At 40.4% G+C, this 18,272-nt stretch overlaps 1 protein-coding gene across 3 annotated transcripts in view; it reads left to right on the plus strand.

The window, feature by feature from the left end:
* arhgap11a (Rho GTPase activating protein 11A) overlaps nt 1-13,655 on the plus strand; it is a 32,127-nt gene extending 18,472 nt beyond the window's left edge. For all 3 annotated transcript variants that reach the window (XM_060933946.1, XM_060933948.1, XM_060933949.1), the window contains 5 exons: nt 995-1,156; nt 2,391-2,511; nt 4,385-4,493; nt 5,797-5,938; nt 10,887-13,655. In XM_060933946.1, the coding sequence (XP_060789929.1) occupies nt 995-1,156; nt 2,391-2,511; nt 4,385-4,493; nt 5,797-5,938; nt 10,887-12,283 (1,931 nt within the window). In that variant the 3' untranslated portion in view covers nt 12,284-13,655. The remainder of the gene's footprint in view (nt 1-994; nt 1,157-2,390; nt 2,512-4,384; nt 4,494-5,796; nt 5,939-10,886) is intronic.
* The last annotated feature ends 4,617 nt before the right edge of the window (nt 13,656-18,272 follow it).

The following is an 18,272-nucleotide window of genomic DNA, read 5'->3' on the forward strand; positions in this document are numbered from 1 at the left end:
GTCTGTGGGCGGCACGGTGGTGTAGTGGTTAGCGCTGTCGCCTCACAGCAAGAAGGTCCTGGGTTCGAGCCCCGGGGCCGGCGAGGGCCTTTCTGTGCGGAGTTTGCATGTTCTCCCCGTGTCCGCGTGGGTTTCCTCCGGGTGCTCCGGTTTCCCCCACAGTCCAAAGACATGCAGGTTAGGTTAACTGGTGACTCTAAATTGACCGTAGGTGTGAATGTGAGTGTGAATGGTTGTCTGTGTCTATGTGTCAGCCCTGTGATGACCTGGCGACTTGTCCAGGGTGTACCCCGCCTTTCGCCCGTAGTCAGCTGGGATAGGCTCCAGCTTGCCTGCGACCCTGTAGAACAGGATAAAGCGGCTAGAGATAATGAGATGAGATGAGTTATGTCTGTCAGATATGTCAAAGAAATAGAACTTTTTATTCTTTAAAAATCTTTTATTGATGTACTCAGTGTATTTTTAAATGACGTGCTGTTTTAGAAGACCAAATACCATATTTTCAATCTTGAAAATATTACCTCACTGAAAAAAGGACAAGAAAAATTTCTTTTGTGGGCAAGTGGTTAATGGATCCAGTTACGGTAGAATCTGCCTGGTACCTTTCTAAAGCCACTGTGTTTTTGTATTTCTCAATTACTATTCCATTACACATGTGTTTTACTGTAAGGGCAGACCAAGTAAGATTAATAAGAACAACTTGAGCTAACAGAAACCATATATACCCTTTCCATACGGTGTCCATGCAGTCATCTGTACACAGGCTATTGCAGTTAGGTCTAAACTACAAGAAGCAGGTGATTTTTGCTAAAATGACTAATTTTCTTTTATAAAGTGCATATCCATAGGTGACTAAAAAGTATGAGGTGTCTGTGAGAAGAGGTGAAGTGGTTGAGAAATGCTGACTTGCTTCGTAGCTGCTCAGGCTTCTGTCCATGTTCTCCTTTAAGCTACATTTTAAATTATGTTAACGGAATCAAATCTTGATTTCTAGTCATTTCTACTGGTACCCCTTTTGGAACCCCTAAGCGCAAACTGCCTCTAGAGTCAGGACACAGTTACGGACTCTCCAACAAGAAGCGCAGGTCTATCAAGAACCTCGGGCTGGAACTTCGTCCGAATGCCTTTTTTGGAGGACTCTCCACACCTGGCTCAGGTACAGATTATTTAAACAGGGGTGAGGTCTGCAGCAACATCAGACACTATTTACAGCTAGTTATCTCCAGTTCGTTTTGAGATCGCTGATATGTTTACACCAGACTTTTTTTTTAAATCACAAGTCATGATGCTGTGATGCATCTAAATTAGTTCTGATAGATAGCACACACACAGTGTACAGAAATGTTGCTTTTACAGTGATTCGAAATGGCTGTTTCTCTGACTTAAACCTTGTGGCTTAAATTCTAGTATTAGTAACATTGTGTTGAAATTGTATTATTTTTATAGTTTTTATCCCCCGCTGGCCGAAGGGCGATTGCATCATGGTGATGTCTGTCCGTCCCGGGAAGGGTGCTCACCTTCTGAAATCAACTCCTCTCACAATTTTTGGAGGAATATCACAAAACTTGGCGGAATTCTTTGTTATATGTCGGTAGTACACATTTTTGTTCAATTCGGTCGCATTTTACCAGAGTTGAGGCCCTTGATTAACAGCCTTGTACTTCCACAATTTCATAAAGGTGTGCTTGCCTTCTGAAATCAACTCCTCTCACAATTTTTGGACGAATTTCTCGAAGCTTGGTAAAAGGCCTTGTTATATGACGGTAATACGCACATTGCAATTTAATTTCATTTGTGAAAATGTTACCAGAGTTTTGACCCTTGATTAAATAACTTTGACAATTTCATGAGGGTGTATGTTCTTCTGAAATCAACTCCTCTTCCAGTTTGTGGAGGGATTTCACCAAACTTGGCAAAAGGCTTTGTTATATGACCGTTATCCGCATATTGAAATTTCGTTTAATTTGGGCAAATTTTACCGGAGTTATGCCCTTGATTTATTAACTAACTTTGTACTTTTGTCAATTTCATCAAGGTGTGCTTGCTTTCTGAAATCAACTTCCCTCGCAATTTTTATCCCCCGCTGGCCGAAAGGGCCAAATGTCGTGGCGATGTCAGTCTGTCCCAGGAAGGGTACTTGCCTTCTGAAATCAACTCCTCTCTCAATTTTTGAAGGAATTTCACGAAACTTAACAGGATTCTTTGCTATATATTGGTAATACACACATTGCAATTTTGTTCAATTCCGTTGCATTTTACCAGAGTTATGGCACAGTTGCCAGCGGGGGATATTGTGCTCCTCGGGGCACTCGTTATTGATCGTTGTAATAATATGGGTAACAATTTATTTTGTAACTTGAACATTACAATTACATTGTTGGTTCTCTCAGTTCACAGTGCCTCAGGAACCCTGGATTCATGTGGCTCACCCGCAGTCGAAAAAAGTAACCGTCTGACTGCCAGTTCAGCAAGAAGAAAGAGCAGAAGACTGAACCACAGAAACATTAACAGGTATGAAGCATCACTACCTTCTGACTGAAAAGGGAAGAATTTGGGATTCTTACATCTCTCTGATTTTGTCTGCTTTGAATTAAATATGATGTGTCCTGCAGTCTGTTTATCAGAAGTCAGGAATTTCATAATTCTTTGATTTTCTTATTTTCACATAGGATTAGATTTACGCTGAGGCCTGGAGTAATTCCATCGTGTTTAGGTGCTCCTTGTTCATGTCACTGTTTTTTTTTTTTTTTTTTTTTTTTCTCCTCCCTTCCTTCATTTTTTTTTTTTTTAATAAACTAACTTTTAGTCCTGTCTACATAGACACCACTGTCATGTTCCAGACGTACTGTCTCTTGCGATCAGGGGGGATCCTTTTTGTCCACTGCTGCTTGTCTTGTTTAGTAACCTAAGACTCCTCCACTTTTTCCAAACTACAAAAAAAAGTCTCGCAAATTGGTATGGGTCGTCTCTACAGGAGAAAGATAATTAAAAACCATCAGTCAGAAGCGATCAGAGGGTGGGACGGTGGTGTAGTGGTTAGCGCTGTCGCCTCACAGCAAGAAGGTCCAGGTTCGAGCCCCGTGGCCGGCGAGGCCTTTCTGTGCGGAGTTTGCATGTTCTCCCCGTGTCCGCGTGGGTTTCCTCCGGGTGCTCCGGTTTCCCCCACAGTCCAAAGACATGCAGGTTAGGTTAACTGGTGACTCTAAATTGACCGTAGGTGTGAATGTGAGTGTGAATGGTTGTGTGTCTATATGTCAGCCCTGTGATGACCTGGTGACTTGTCCAGGGTGTACCCCGCCTTTTGCCTGTAGTCAGCTGGGATAGGCTCCAGCTTGCCTGCGACCCTGTACAGGATAAGCTGCTGCAGATGATGAATGGACGGAGAAGTGATCAGAGTCTAGGATCCTATTGACTGATTAAAGGGACTATTATAATTTTAGCTTCAGGTATAAACCTGTTTATGGTCGTGATATCATGCTTAGCTTTCTGGAGATAAGTGATTAGGGACCTTGCAACTGTTTAATCGTTTCATGTTAGAAGCTGCCGAATTACAACATAATTATAGATGATTTTACATCTAAAACAGCATGATCACATGACCACATATGACGGTCATCCAGTCATAGACGACAAAACCTGCCAGAAACTCGTCCCTTTTACATGAACTTCATTCATTTTAATTAAAGATGCTATTCAGTGAAACTAATCTCATCCAGATGGGATTTAGGAGAGCGTTCCGATCTTTGTCATACTGTACGCTTCGTTAGCAGCTTCAAATAAATACTGGTTAAAATATTCGCTTTGGGTTAAAACACAGCTCCGTATGATGGTCTTGTGCGAAGTTAACAATTAATGTTCGTTTGTATTTAAACGGTAATGCATTTATAAATGTCGGGTATTCCATAATTTCCTCAATTTTTTTTTGATACCATGATCTTGACTGATCTGGCTCTGGTGTGAATTTCCCCACATCTGTTTTTATTTGGGAATTATTTCAAGGATCGTTGAAGTTGTTGGATCATGTTGCTCATTGGCACTGATATAATCGTGATATCACCACCATTGAATGTTTAATTTGGGGAAACAACTAGTACAGTAAAATACTGTGAAATTATTTTTAAAGAAATAAAGATGATAAATATACTGTTCACACGTGTCCTCTTTATGCTGATGCACACAGGAGGAGGATTGAGTGATAACAGCTCCCCCTTGTGGCTGTTTTGTAGCTTGCTTTGTCACTTTCATCAAACTAAAGTCCATGAACTGCTTTGCATATAAAATAAAACAAAGTAGAAATTTGAATTCTGATCCAAGTCACTTGTGAATAATTAGTAAATTGAAATGTTTTCTTTTGAATCCTTTTTTAAATTTATTTATTTTTCAGAACCGAATCAGGAAAGGCTGGCTGCTTTTCTCCAAGGGTGGCCAAAAAAGAGACGACGAGAAAGTCCTTGCGTCTGCGCTTCAGCCTCGGGAAAACCAGCCGAGATTGTGTAAGTCCATCATCTCTGTCTGCCTCCTCAAGAAACTGCACAATTCAACTTTAATCATCCTCCTCAGTCTGCCCGTTCATCAGCGCAATATACATTTGCATGTTTGTTTTAATGTGCATGTAGAATATTGCATGTTGGAATGCTGGGAATCTACTTGCAATTACTAGATTATGTTTAAAGGCTGTAATACAATCATTAATGTGATACACTTTGGGGCTATTTGACCCTTGTGTTGGTCAACTGCTTTGATTTTTTTTTTTTTTTTTTACATTTGCCATTGAATTACTGGTGTTTTTTTTTTTTTTTTTTAAATTTTTCTTTTTTTTGGCAGTAGTGTAAAATAGTAGCTTGAGGGTCTAAAAATGTCCAACAGTCACTCTGTGGTAAAGAAAGCAGTTGAATAACGATGACACGTTGGATATCGTCCTCTGTACAGAGGTATAGTTAGTTGCTTTCAAAGGATGCAGTATCTGGAAATCTGAAATCCTGAATTGGCTGCTACATCTGTTATCCAGCTATTCATATAGATGTGTCCTTTTTTTGTACGCAGTAGACACTACAGTTTAGTCTGTTTCGAATTGAACAGGCGGTTGTCCTCTGAAGGTGCAACATCAGTGAAAAATAAGGAGAAGCGACACATTGAGCTGTAGCACCCGTTTAAATCACGGGACTAGAAATGCCATGCAGAGCACTTCAATAATGATTTCATTTTAATATGAATATGATGCTTTAGAAGAGGAATTAAGACTTGTGAAGGATGGGTATTTTCCAATCAGGTGTCTTCATTTTTATAATTACTATCTGGACTTGGTAAAAATAAGCAGTAAGTGTTTTTGTTTTTTGTTTGTTTTAAGAGCCAGTTTGTGATGTCGTCTGTCTTTTGTATCTATGTATTCTGTGATGGTGGCTAACTTTGCACATTTTGTATTAATATCAAGAGAAGAAATGACTGTTTATTAGCTCTGTCTAAACTATAACTGTGGTTACTTAAAATAAATTTATATTTTAAGAATGAAAGACACTAATGTTTAACGTTTTAGCTGTTTTAATAGAAAGCTTTTCTGACCGATGGCTTGGTTTGGGTTTTTCTTTATACCTGATATCTTAATGGATTATACTGAAATGTCTATTTGCGCCAAAATAAAAACTATGTATTAATGCTCGCACTCATTGGCCACTTGATCATTTTTTTAATTATTATTATTGATATAGTTTTGCATCTAAAATACAGCGTTTTAAAGAGCAGACACATGGGTCTTGTATCCAGTCAGGATTTAAAAAGAAGGTGCCTTTATTCCAACAGAGTGTCATTTCAAATTCTCTACCGGTGCCAAAGGGGTCAGAGGTCATTGGCTGGCGCCTAGCAACACAAGAGAGCGTCACCTGTTTTCACTTCAAAGACGGTGCATTTAGTCCAGCTGTACTGACGAACAGTACTTCACAAGGTCAGTCTGTGTGTACGTTTTTACTGTATTTTACTAAATTCTTTGCAAATGCTTCTGTCCGTCTACGCCTTTTTGTAGAACCTTATGATACTTGGTTATCTGCAGGGACACTGCAAATTTCATCATCAGTTTTTCCCTCCATGGCCGTACTCGGCCTTAGGGCACCGTCTATGGGCTATAGGGATAGACGAAGTCCCAATAGACGGTTGAGTTTTGCATTGTCCATTAACGTTCTCCGAGCTTGAGACACATCGATGCCTAATAGTGATTCCACATTCGACCAGATCTTCTTTGGTGTTCTGTTGTCGAACAGAACTCGTTTTTGAAATGCGCTGTTTTCCAACCGGCAGACATGTCCCAAATACTTAAGATACTGAGCATAGTAAAAGTCTCTTATTGAACAGGAGTTCGTGATTTCCCTCAATCTCTCATTTGAGATTCTGAACGACCAGTCAAGTTCTCCTTCCACTTGGGTAGCAGGGTCAACTCCCTTTTTCCGTTAGGTACCCCTTGGCTTATTAGATAAACTGGTTAAAACATCCAAATCTGACCAGGAACCAAGCAAACCAGGCTCTGAGAAGGAACCTCCAAGCAGAACCCACTTTTTAGTTTTCCACAGGTATAAGTAATAAACACTTCAGCATTTAGTGCCAATTTTAAGAACGCTATTTTCATCATGTCCTCATGCGGTGTTGAAATATTGGCCATTATCCATACAGGGCACTTTTTTTGATGGAATAAAAACATGTATTCTATTCCCTTCTGGCGGGTTTCATTCATTTGGTTTGACAGCATGCAATATTGTTAGCATATCGCTTATCCTACATGGATTACGCCACTCTTCCCAATGGAGAATGGAATGTGCGTTGAATATGGTTTATAATAATAAGGTATAAGTAATATACAGTGCTGAGCGTAAATGAGTCCACCCCCTTTGAAAAGTAACGTTTTAAACAAGATCTCAGCGAACACAATTTCCAAAATGTTGACAAGACAAAGTTTAATATAACATCTGTTTAACTTGTGTGAAAGTAAGGTTAGTACAGTAATATTACTTAGATTACACATTTTTCAGTTTTACTCAAATTAGGGTGGTGTAAAAATGAGTACACCCCACAACAAAAACTACTACATCTAGTACTTTGTATGGCCTGCATGATTTTTAATGACAGCACCAAGTCTTCTAGGCATGGAATGAACAAGTTGGCGACATTTTGCAACATCAATCTTTTTCCATTCTTCAACAATGACCTCTTTTAGTGACTGGATGCTGGATGGAGAGTGATGCTCAACTTGTCTCTTCAGAATTCCCCAAAGAAAATTTCTTTCCACCACAAAGGTGAAGGCAACAAGAAGATCAGCAAAGCTTTACTTATCAGTCAGAATACTGTAGCAAAAGTGGTACAAAAATTTAAGAAAGATGGAACTGCAACCATCTCACAGAGACGTCCAGGTCGTCTACGGAGAAGGGTTGAAGAAAATCGGCATGCAAGTTCACTGCAGTTATCTAAAGAAGTAGAAAGCCAAACTGGGGTGACTATTTCCCGTGACACAATACGGCGTACACTGCAGAGGAATGGCATGCATGGATGCCGTCCACGAAAGAAGCCTCTCCTAAAGCCCAGGCACAAAAAAGCCCGCCTAGAGTTTGCCAGGGCCCATGCTGACAAAGATGAAGACTACTGGGACTCTATACTCTGGAGTGATGAGACCAAGATAAATGTTTTTGGAACTGATGGCTTCAAAACTGTATGGTGTCGCAAAGGTGAGGAATACAAAGAAAACTGCATGGTGCCTACAGTGAAACATGGTGGTGGCAGTGTCCTTATGTGGGGCTGCATGAGTGCTGCTGGTGTTGGGGAGCTGCATTTCATTGATGGCACCATGAATTCACAGATGTATTGCTCTATACTGAAAGAGAAGATGCTACCATCACTCCGTACCCTTGGTCGTCGTGCACTTTTCCAACATGACAATGATCCTAAACACACATCTAAGGCCACTGTTGGATTTCTGAAGAAGAACAGGGTGAAAGTGATTCAGTGGCCAAGTATGTCTCCTGATCTGAACCCAATCGAACACCTATGGGGAATTCTGAAGAGACAAGTTGAGCATCACTCTCCATCCAGCATCCAGTCACTAAAAGAGGTCATTGTTGAAGAATGGAAAAAGATTGATGTTGCAAAATGTCGCCAACTTGTTCATTCCATGCCTAGAAGACTTGGTGCTGTCATTAAAAATCATGGAGGCCATACAAAGATGTAGTAGTTTTTGTTGTGGGGTGTACTCATTTTTGCACCACCCTAATTTGAGTAAAACTGAAAAATGTGTAATCTAAGTTGTATTATTAACCTTACTTTCCTGTTTATAAGTTAAACAGATGTTATATTAAACGTTGTCTTGTCAACATTTTGGTAATTGTGTTCACTGAGATATTGTTTAAAATGTTACTTTTCAAAGGGGGTGCACTCATTTATGCTCAGCACTGTACATTTTATATAGCACCTTTCTCAAACTCAAGGTTGCTATACATAGATCAAAGAAAACAACACGGGGTGGGAAGGGAGATGCTAAAGAGTGGTGAGTTTATGCACTGATGGAGAAATGTTCATGAAACAGAGGTTTTGAGATGAGATTTGAAGAAAGGAAGAGAAGAGCACTCATGGAGGGGTTGAGGAAGGGAATTCCAGAGCTTGGGGCCATGGTACTGAAGGACCTGCCGCTCAGGGTGTGAGGAACAGCAGGGAGATTATAGCGTGGGATGGAGTATAAGGGGTCAGAAGATCACAGCTGTAAGAAGGAGATATGATCTTGCATGGTTGTCGACAACATGACGTCACACGTCGGAGATGTAGAACTTCGGCGCTAGAGAACGACTGACAATTTGTAAACAAACATGGCTGCTAGGTTCGTTTTGTTAAATACGGAAGATTTTGAGAGACATGTCGAACACCTGAAAGGAACGTGTATGAATAATAATACGAATAATAATGGCCTCTTTTTTGTGGTATATCGGATATATTCCATTCAGCTGGCTTGATATTGAACTCGTCTTCGACTCGTTCAATATCATGCTAGCTGAATGGAATATATCTAATAGACCATGAAAAAAAGCAAGTATTGTTTAAATATTCATCAAAGTTGTTTAGAAACAAGCATTGAGTGCATAGATTAACACACAAGTGAAACTACATCTGATTCATAAGTGTTGTGACATCAGAACGAAAGCTGGTTTGAGTGTGAACTAATAAAAGCAGAGCATTCAGCAGGTTAGTTTTCCAAGATCTGAGGAAGGTAGTAACTGTTGGGGGGAGCTTTTCAGTGAAGCTGAGGGTGGAGGTGCTTGGGTTAGTTTCCTGCACCTAATAATAATCTTTTTGGTATCTTCAAAAATGGCATAAAAGGTGAGTAAAAAATGAAATGAACTCCATGCTTGAGTTTCAGTAGAGGAAAGGATGGTACAATACATCAATACAGTTGATACAGTCTGGCAGTTCTTGCTTTTTACTGAAATTAATGGTATGTAAACAAATGTAGACGGTTATTGAAGTGGCGTTCTCATTCGTGTTTTAAGGCCAAAATGGGGTAGAAATTTTAATCCCGGGGAGTTATGTGAAATCTAATCACTCCTCCTTGATTGTGATTCATTTTAGCTTGATTCTAAAGCAGAAATCAGATTGAATTAAAAACTTATCGCAAGCATTGCCAGGCAGAACAAACCTCACCCAGTAGCACTTATGATGAATATGAAGGAAGATGTAGCGAAAAAACGATTTTGACCTTGATTTTGACCTTGTGTGAGAACCTAATTGGCCAATAAACATGGTTCTGATTCTCATTTGCACACCGTACTGCTCTCAGCCAGTCAGAACACATCTGAATGAATATGAAGGAAGATATTACAAAAAAAACAATTTTGACCTTTTTGGTGATCTTGACTGGATGACCCTCAAAATGTTAGAGGTTCTATTTGAGACCAATGCCCATCTATCCTGAAAGTTTCATGAAGATTGGTCCAGCCGTTTTCCCAGAATATCATTAACAAAATGCAATAAAATCCCACCGAAAACAATACCTCGCCCCCTGGTGGACTCCGTCCTGAGCGAGGTAATTATAACTCGGTAGACATGTAACAATTTGCCCAATTCATGATATTTGATTCAGGACAATTGGGTTCATGGTTCGATCCCCCCCCCGATATTTTTATGAAAAATTTTATTTTAAAAAAAGCAGCATTTTCCTATTCTTTATCAACTTAAATATTCCTTTTGTTCGATTAAAAACAAATACCCTTTTGTTTTATTTTCGTAATTACTTATAAATGTTTTTGTAAAGGTTGGATATAAATGTAAACTATAATAGCCTCGTAACCAAAGTATTCCTTTTATTAAAAATTAAAGTTAACAAATAGGATTTTTAGCACCGGATGAGCTTCTGCGATCACGTGTCATTGTCGTCGTCTGTCCACAATTTACAAAAATTGCTACTCCTACAGTATTGATCAGATTTCGATCGAACTCGCACACAGTGTTCCCCAGGTGGGTGTGCATAAAAGTTGTCAAGATGGTGGCACCACCTGTCATTTACGATTTTATGGACGCCTCTGCCGGTATGAGCTACAGCCTTATTGAGGCTATTTATTCTTAATTAACATTCATGAACATTTGTGAAAGTTGTAGTCAGCTTAAACTCCTCCATTTTTCTTTTCTTTAGATTTCAGCAGTCTGTAAAAAGAGAGCTCTGATTTCCTATCTATTTGTACAGTCAGTTGCACAAGAGCTCTTTCCCATTTTAGAGCTTTTTTTTTTTTGGTCCATTTTCGCAGCATTAGAGCTGCGTTACTTTCGCCTCGAGTGATGTCAGTCTGGTTTGCACAGTTATGAGTTTTAGTATTGGGCTGTCAAATGAAAGAAAGAAATCCAGTGACGTTGCCAAATCTGCTTCACAGGAACCAAATACATCAGTAAATCTGAAGACAACCTGCTGACCCCTCATGAGGCGGAAGGGCCCGGGACGTCCTGGAGTAGGGAGACGCTAGACGGAATCATGGAACACTCTCCCTCTGATACTCCAATGAAAGCGTACCTCAGCTGCCGCTCAGAACCCACGATAGTCATCAGCAAGCCGGCTGTGCTCGGCACCATTCCGAAGAGCCTCTGCTGTGCTACTAGTGCTGAGAGCTTAGCTAGTTCCGAGTCTTTCCAAGAGGACAGCTCTCAGGCAGCACCTAATCTTCTGAAGATCAGTGGAGCTTCCGTTGAATCTGACAGTATGAGTCGTACTACTGACCGAGAGGAACCCAAAGAAAAAGCAGAGGAATTTTCATGTGCAAAAGATATCCCTGCTTCTTCCTATATCTCTTCGTTTTTCCAAAATTCAGGTGAACTAAAGAAAAACGCTACAACGCCACGGAAAGTTTTAGAGAATGATGATCGTAATGTCACTTTTGGACAAATGGATCTTGTTTCCTTGACGCCTCTGCATATAGACAGTACTCTGTTTGAAGCTGCAGAGAGTTCAGGTTTACTCAAAGATGCTCACAAGGCCTCTGTGAATGCTAACAGTGAGAGCAGTTTCCTGTTTAGAGACACCTCAGGATCTTCTGCAGACTGCAGCCAGCTGATTGATGCTCTAGACATCCAAAGCCCTGTGGCCTTCAGGCTCCACAACTCGATCACAGTTCAGTCTACGCCATTTTCAGGAAGACTGCAAACCAAGGAACACAATACCTCGCAGTCTGAAAAGTTAAAAGAGCCATTGTTGTTGGAAAAGACTTCCAAGCCTTCAAGTCAGTATGGAGCCGCACTTAGCCAAATGAGAGTGGCTGACCATGTCCAGCGTTTCAACATGCTGGCACTCAGTTCGCCCAAAGGCAAAGCCCGATCTCCTTTGAAGTTCCAGCGAACACCCGTACGGCAGTCAATCCGGAGGTTTAACACACTGAACCAGAGGAAAGGCACCAGGTCTGGGTGGTGTGCTGCAGGTCAAGGTTCTTCCATGATTAAAGCAGTTAGTTTAGATATTGGTCAGTTCAGTGGAGTTCAACAGCAACCTCAACCCAGTGAGGTCGTCTGCCTGCCTCCTAGTGATAATGAAGTCTCTTCAAAACCAAAGCTACCAGCGTCTCCCCAAAATCCAGACAGCAGTCGGCATTGTGCTTTGGGAGATGTAACCAATATGGTGATGCCCAAGGCAAAAGGATCATCATCAGCCCCCAAATGTGCCATATCGGAAGTGTCCGAGCCTGTCCCGCTTCTAGCAGCTGAGAAAGAGTACCGAGCTTCACCCAAGAACCCCCTTGGGCGCAGTGTACTTCTCTCCACTATGAAGCCGATAGATCTATAAAAGAACTACAACTGAAATGAGTCGTCAGTGTGTTGCTCTGCAGTTTCTTAATTTCTTCTTCAGGGGTCTTAATTTATTTTGTGCCATTGCTTTTGAGCTGTTCTTGGTTTCATGTGGTTGTGATGTGTACTGTATATTCATTCAGTCCAGCCATGATGTGAGTTATGAGCCAGAAAAAATGTGATAAACGGTGAACATTCAGATGCAACCTTGTGCTTCATGGCTTTCTTTTTGTACTGCAGTCTAAAGCCCATTTCTTTCATGTTTTTATATATATATATATATATATATATATATATATATATATATATATATATATATATATTTTATTTACTTTAATCATCTTTTGAACTCTGCTGTTTGAGGGTTTTCTGGTCCCAATGTTGATCAATGATGAAGCAATGGTTTGGGATGTTTTTATTAATTTGGCAGAAGCTAAATTAATGCTGGATGGTGTATTGGCTGAAGGTTTAACCCACTGAGCTCTATATAAAATCTGGAGAGCTCATAGGCTCGTCAAAGTGAAGCCATCTGGCCGTCATCTTACCACTCGCATTGCGTGTATTTGGTTTGTGTTAAAGCATTGTATCCGATCAAATTTGACCCAAGAAAAGTATCTCCTGACTTTTTTTTTTTCCTCCTTTTATTACCTCCTTTGATTTTCTCACCTTTACCCACATTCCTTACATATCTTTATAGCATTTCCCTTCACTTTTTTTTTGGTTTTTGTTTTGTTGTTTTTCCCTTTTCCGGTTCAGTCACTGAGCTTTTTTTTTTTTTTGATTGACTCTTACTCCTATAATTATTTTTATGGAGATTTCATTTTTTCTCTTATACAGTGCATCTTTTTTTTCGTATCATTTCTTCCTTCCTTCCTTCCTTCCTTCCTTCCTTCCTTCCTTTACTGGTCACATAATTCACTGTCACAATATTCATCCAGCTTGCGACCAATATGATCAACAAATACTGTTAAGACATGACTGTGAGAATGACGTGAAAATTGCAAATAGCATGAGAGCATAATCCTGTTTCAACAGCTGTCCTAAATAGAAAGGAAGTATTGTACAACCTTTGTGTTGTTGTTGTTGTAGTAATAATAATAATAATAATAATAAATGTATAGAAAGGAAGAAATGTATGAAAGAGGAACCTGAAGTAATCCCTGTTGAAATAATTATAGTAGTAGAAGAGCCATTAAAAAAATGATCAGAGACTGAACTGGAAAAGGTGTGGGGGGGAGAATAACAGTGAAGGGGAGCGCTATAAAGATGTGTAAGGAATGGGGATAAAGTGGAGAAAATAAGGTTATGAAAGGAGGAAAAAAGTCAGGAGATACTTTTCTTGGGGCAAATTTGATCAGATACAACGCTTTAACACGCAAACCAAATACACACGATGCGAGTGGTAAGATGGCGGCCAGATGGCTTCACTCGTGTCTACAGTGGGGAACAAGCTACGAGCTCTCCAGATTTTATATCGAGCTCAGTGGCTTAACTGCACTTTGTTAAAGAAACGATAAGTTTTTCTTGTAAGTGAAGCAAGTGAAAGATTTGAATATAGGAAGTGAAAGGATTCACCTGAGAGTTGCTGTCTGTATTTTATGTGACTGTACGTCTGTGTGACCTGTATGGAAGGATTTGAGATGACCGTCTTGTTTACGTTTTATTTATTTACAGTTTATTCCAAAAGTAATGGTTAAAGTCTTAGAGTGATGATGATGGGTGTGGTGAAAAATACCGTTGTATGCCAAGGTGGTTTCGTATGAATGGAACAGTATTACAAATTTGTCAAAAAATGTTAATCTGTTATGTATAATTATTATGGTATGGAAGGTTTTGAGTATAAAATTGAGTTATAAAACCCATGTTGCAGTCATGTGAAGTTCCTTTGTACACCACAGTATGGCGCTCTATGTTTTAGGTGAGCTCTAAGTGAGAATTGAAAACAATGTAATGGATATTTAGTATAAAGGGTAGTCACAAAGGACATGAGAGAATTATAAACCGACCCAAGCTCAAAACACTCTGAAGACTTGGGAAAGGAATTCAAAATAAGCGTACATAGAACGGGCAGAACATCACTACTCTTCTGGTCCCGAATCATTTCATGTACGCAAATTTGTTACTTCAGTATTCTTTTTTTCTCCAAGTTTAGTGAAGATAAAGGACACTAATATTAAACTATGCTGAGGGACGAGACCTGCTGTACAAATGACTATGAATCCATTAGCAGGTGTTGATTAATTATCTATAACAGCAGCCAGCTGTAATTCAGAATACAGGTTTATATTCACGTGTTCATTCTAATACATCATTTCTATAGCAGTAACTCATTTACAGGGTGGCAGATGATCTACATAACCTTAAAGCTAGACTGCCTTTCAGATTTTTCAGGTGTAGGTCATAATTTTCCCTGACACCCAATTATTTTTGTTTAGTGGACCGAAAGCTACTGAATTTGAATCACAGACTTTCCAATTTTATTAGGTTTTTAAAAGTAGAACAATTAATGAATTTCAGGCCACGTGGCCCTAAATTCTCCATTGTTTTTTCCTGCTTCACCATGACCCAATTCGAGATACTACATCATGCATCACGTGGTGGGCTTTCCCTGTTCGCACAAGGCATTGTGGGATACAAATTTGAGACAGGAGAGAAAAATGTAGTACGCGAGTGTGCGAATGAAACGTGAAAGACCGACTACGGTAACGGAAAGTGAGAAAAAAAGGAGACGCAGGACCAAACTAATAAATATCAGCGGTCAGCGAGCACCTCAGTGTGATCAGCTGTTTGTTTAGCGACAGAATGATGTAACTCAGTGCATGGTCACGGTAAACCTGTAGATGGCAGTAATGCAACACTGTGGATGTCCACTGCTGTAAAACCCAAAAGAAGAAGATGGAAAAAAAATGACGATGACTTAAGGTAAGCGTGTGCATGCGCACAGGGACTTCCTCTGTCTGTTTGACTGTGCAAAGCAAGTGATTTCATGCACGTTATTTGCTCGGGAATCCGCTCAAATTAAATAACTTCTCAGCCACAGAATGGCCTGTTTTTTTGTTTTTTTTTTTGATATTACAAAAATAAACATTTTATCGTGGTCCAGTTTCCATCAAATCCTGTGCTCTGATTGACTGGCGAGCGGGTCCGTATCCTATGGTACGGACCCCGGTTACGGACCTCTGGCGACTCGCTCGTTCACAACAAACAACATAGTAACAATTTTTGTCAATATTCATCTTTTTTATAAGATTTATTTATAAGATTTTTATCAAAAATCTTATAAATTTTTGCCAGCATTTCTCAGGAGAATAGCATTAATTTTACAGCATGGACAGCGATAACGACAGTCTTCGCAGAGAAAGCGAGTTTCACTACCCTGAGGAAGACGAAAGAAAAGAAAACATTTCAGGAGAAAGCTAAAAACCTCTAACTGTTGCTAACGCCGAGCAAAAAACATGGCTGAATCCTGAATGACTCAATTTTGCATAAATAGGAGACTACATAGGCGGCAAAATGTTTTTTTTTTCCTGCCATGGAAGTGCACTTGTATACCGAGGAGGAAGCAATTTGCATTACAGCCGTGAATGAGGACTCAAAATGGCGGCTCAGCTCGGTTTTCCCTTTCGGGCGCTCTCGTTTTCTGTTAGAATTTGGTAAAGAAAAAAGTAAATATATTATTTACCAGCTTAAGGTCGGTCTGTATGGTGAAATACCGTGACCTCGGCCCAGAGGGCCTCGCTCAGTACTTTCAAGACCTCGGTCACGGTATTTCACCATACAGACCTCCCGGCTGGTAAATAACATATCACAATGACAATTTTAGAGGAAATGAAATTTCACTGATTTTATGAACTCGAAAGGCCATCTAGCTTTAAGGTAATAATAAGTGATATTAAAAATGTGCTGTTTAACAAAAGAATAATGTATAATCATTGATATGCTAAAGTATTCTCTTAGGAGATGCTTATTCAAGATTTATGGGAAGAGTCAGCACTTTGTAGGTCAGTAAGTTTTCTGCTATAAGAGTCTTCAGGATGGAAGGTATGGTGTTTTCCTGGTGTCTCTGAAACACGTGTTTTGTTTTAATTAAATTAGTTTTTTAATTAACTCCAAGAATAAGAGAGCCTGGTGATGGAACAATCCACTCTCGCTGATGTTCCGCTGTATTAAATGTACTTGTTAAGAAGCATGACATCATTCATTTTCTATACCGCTTATCGATTGCAGGTCACAAGTGACCCGGAGTCAATCCCAGCTGACTTCAGGTGAGAGGCGGGGTCCACCCTGGACAGGTCGCCAATCTATTGTTGGGCTAACGCAGAGAGACAGACACCCATTTGCACTCATGTTCACACCTAGGGGCAATTTAGAGTAGCTAGTTAACGTAATCTGCATGTCTTTGGACTGTTGGAGGAAACCAACAAGGAGAACATACAAATTCCACATCCGCACAGAAAGGCTCCGGTCAACTGGCAGGTTCGAATCCTGAACCTTCTTGCTATGAGGCGACAGTGCTAACCACTGCACCATGGAATAAATTACTCAGGAACGTGCTGTTATCAGAAATAATCTGCTTCAGCCTCGATCGCAACATCCTGTCTTATATACGTTTTCCTTCTGTATTTTCTAATCTGATAAACAACTATTGTTCTGTTTTGTTTTTTAAGTGTATCCTCTTAAGTAATCCTCCTTCTTCATGTGACATGTTTTGATATGCAAATTATCATGATGGGCGGCACGGTGGTGTAGTGGTTAGCGCTGTCGCCTCACAGCAAGAAGGTCCGGGTTCGAGCCCCGTGGCCGGCGAGGGCCTTTCTGTGTGGAGTTTGCATGTTCTCCCCGTGTCCGCGTGGGTTTCCTCCGGGTGCTCCGGTTTCCCCCACAGTCCAAAGACATGCAGGTTAGGTTAACTGGTGACTCTAAATTGACCGTAGGTGTGAGTGTGAGTGTGAATGGTTGTCTGTGTCTATGTGTCTGCCCTGTGATGACCTGGCAACTTGTCCAGGGTGTACCCCGCCTTTCGCCCGTAGTCAGCTGGGATAGGCTCCAGCTTGCCTGCGACCCTGTAGAACAGGATAAAGTGGCTAGAGATAATGAGATGAATGAATGAGATGATCATGATGATATAATAATTATGCAAATTGGTCTAATGGCATCATCTGGGTGACTCCTTGAAAGTAGCATGCATTCGTTACTTTTATGGCAACACTGACCATCCAACAGAGAGTGAATGACATCTTGCACTAACTAGTCAGTTCATACGTAACGGATGTGTAAGGACTGAAAGTTTAGGGCTCCTTTGTTTGTAAAGCACGTTAAAAAGAGTCTGAAAAATGCTGCACGATGAAATGCACAAACTGAAAGCAAATAAAACAAATAGTGATGAATGAATGCATGTAAAAAAGCAGGGGTCGAGCCCACATAAAATGTGTAACTGCGTGATTTTTACACGCGCACACTGCTACATGGCGGGTCAGAGGCTGGAGCTGGCTGAGGATCCGAGTCTGGGCTCTGATTGGCACTGGCCATGTTGACCGTGTAGCTGCAGATCTCCGAGGTGATTTAACTCCATCCGCCCGAGTGTAATGGAGCGCACTCGGGCGTCCCTTCAGCTCCTGCTTTATTAAAGGCATGTACATGTTGTAACGATGCGGATGGTTTCATTCCCATTAGAAGGGATTTGTACGCAGTTTGCCTCTGAGCTGTCTGATAAATTAGGATCACAAGAACTTGACTTGGTAGAAAAAAAACCTCTGGGGTCTCAGGCTGGATTTCTTTTAGAGGCGTCTTCTAGCTCTGGGACATGTGGAAGGGGAAGAGTACTTCACTCTCAACGCAAACACAACCCTTCCAGCCTGGTCACCAAATCCTGGACAGTTAATCCCGTATGTTATATATAATATATGTTTGCGTGCACATCATCAGTCTGAAAATCAGCAAGTGTTTACTTGGGCTATTTTACTTTATATCTTTATAATCTGTTGGCC

The sequence above is a fragment of the Neoarius graeffei genome, chromosome 11 (genome assembly GCF_027579695.1).
Source record: "Neoarius graeffei isolate fNeoGra1 chromosome 11, fNeoGra1.pri, whole genome shotgun sequence".
NCBI lineage: Eukaryota > Metazoa > Chordata > Actinopteri > Siluriformes > Ariidae > Neoarius > Neoarius graeffei.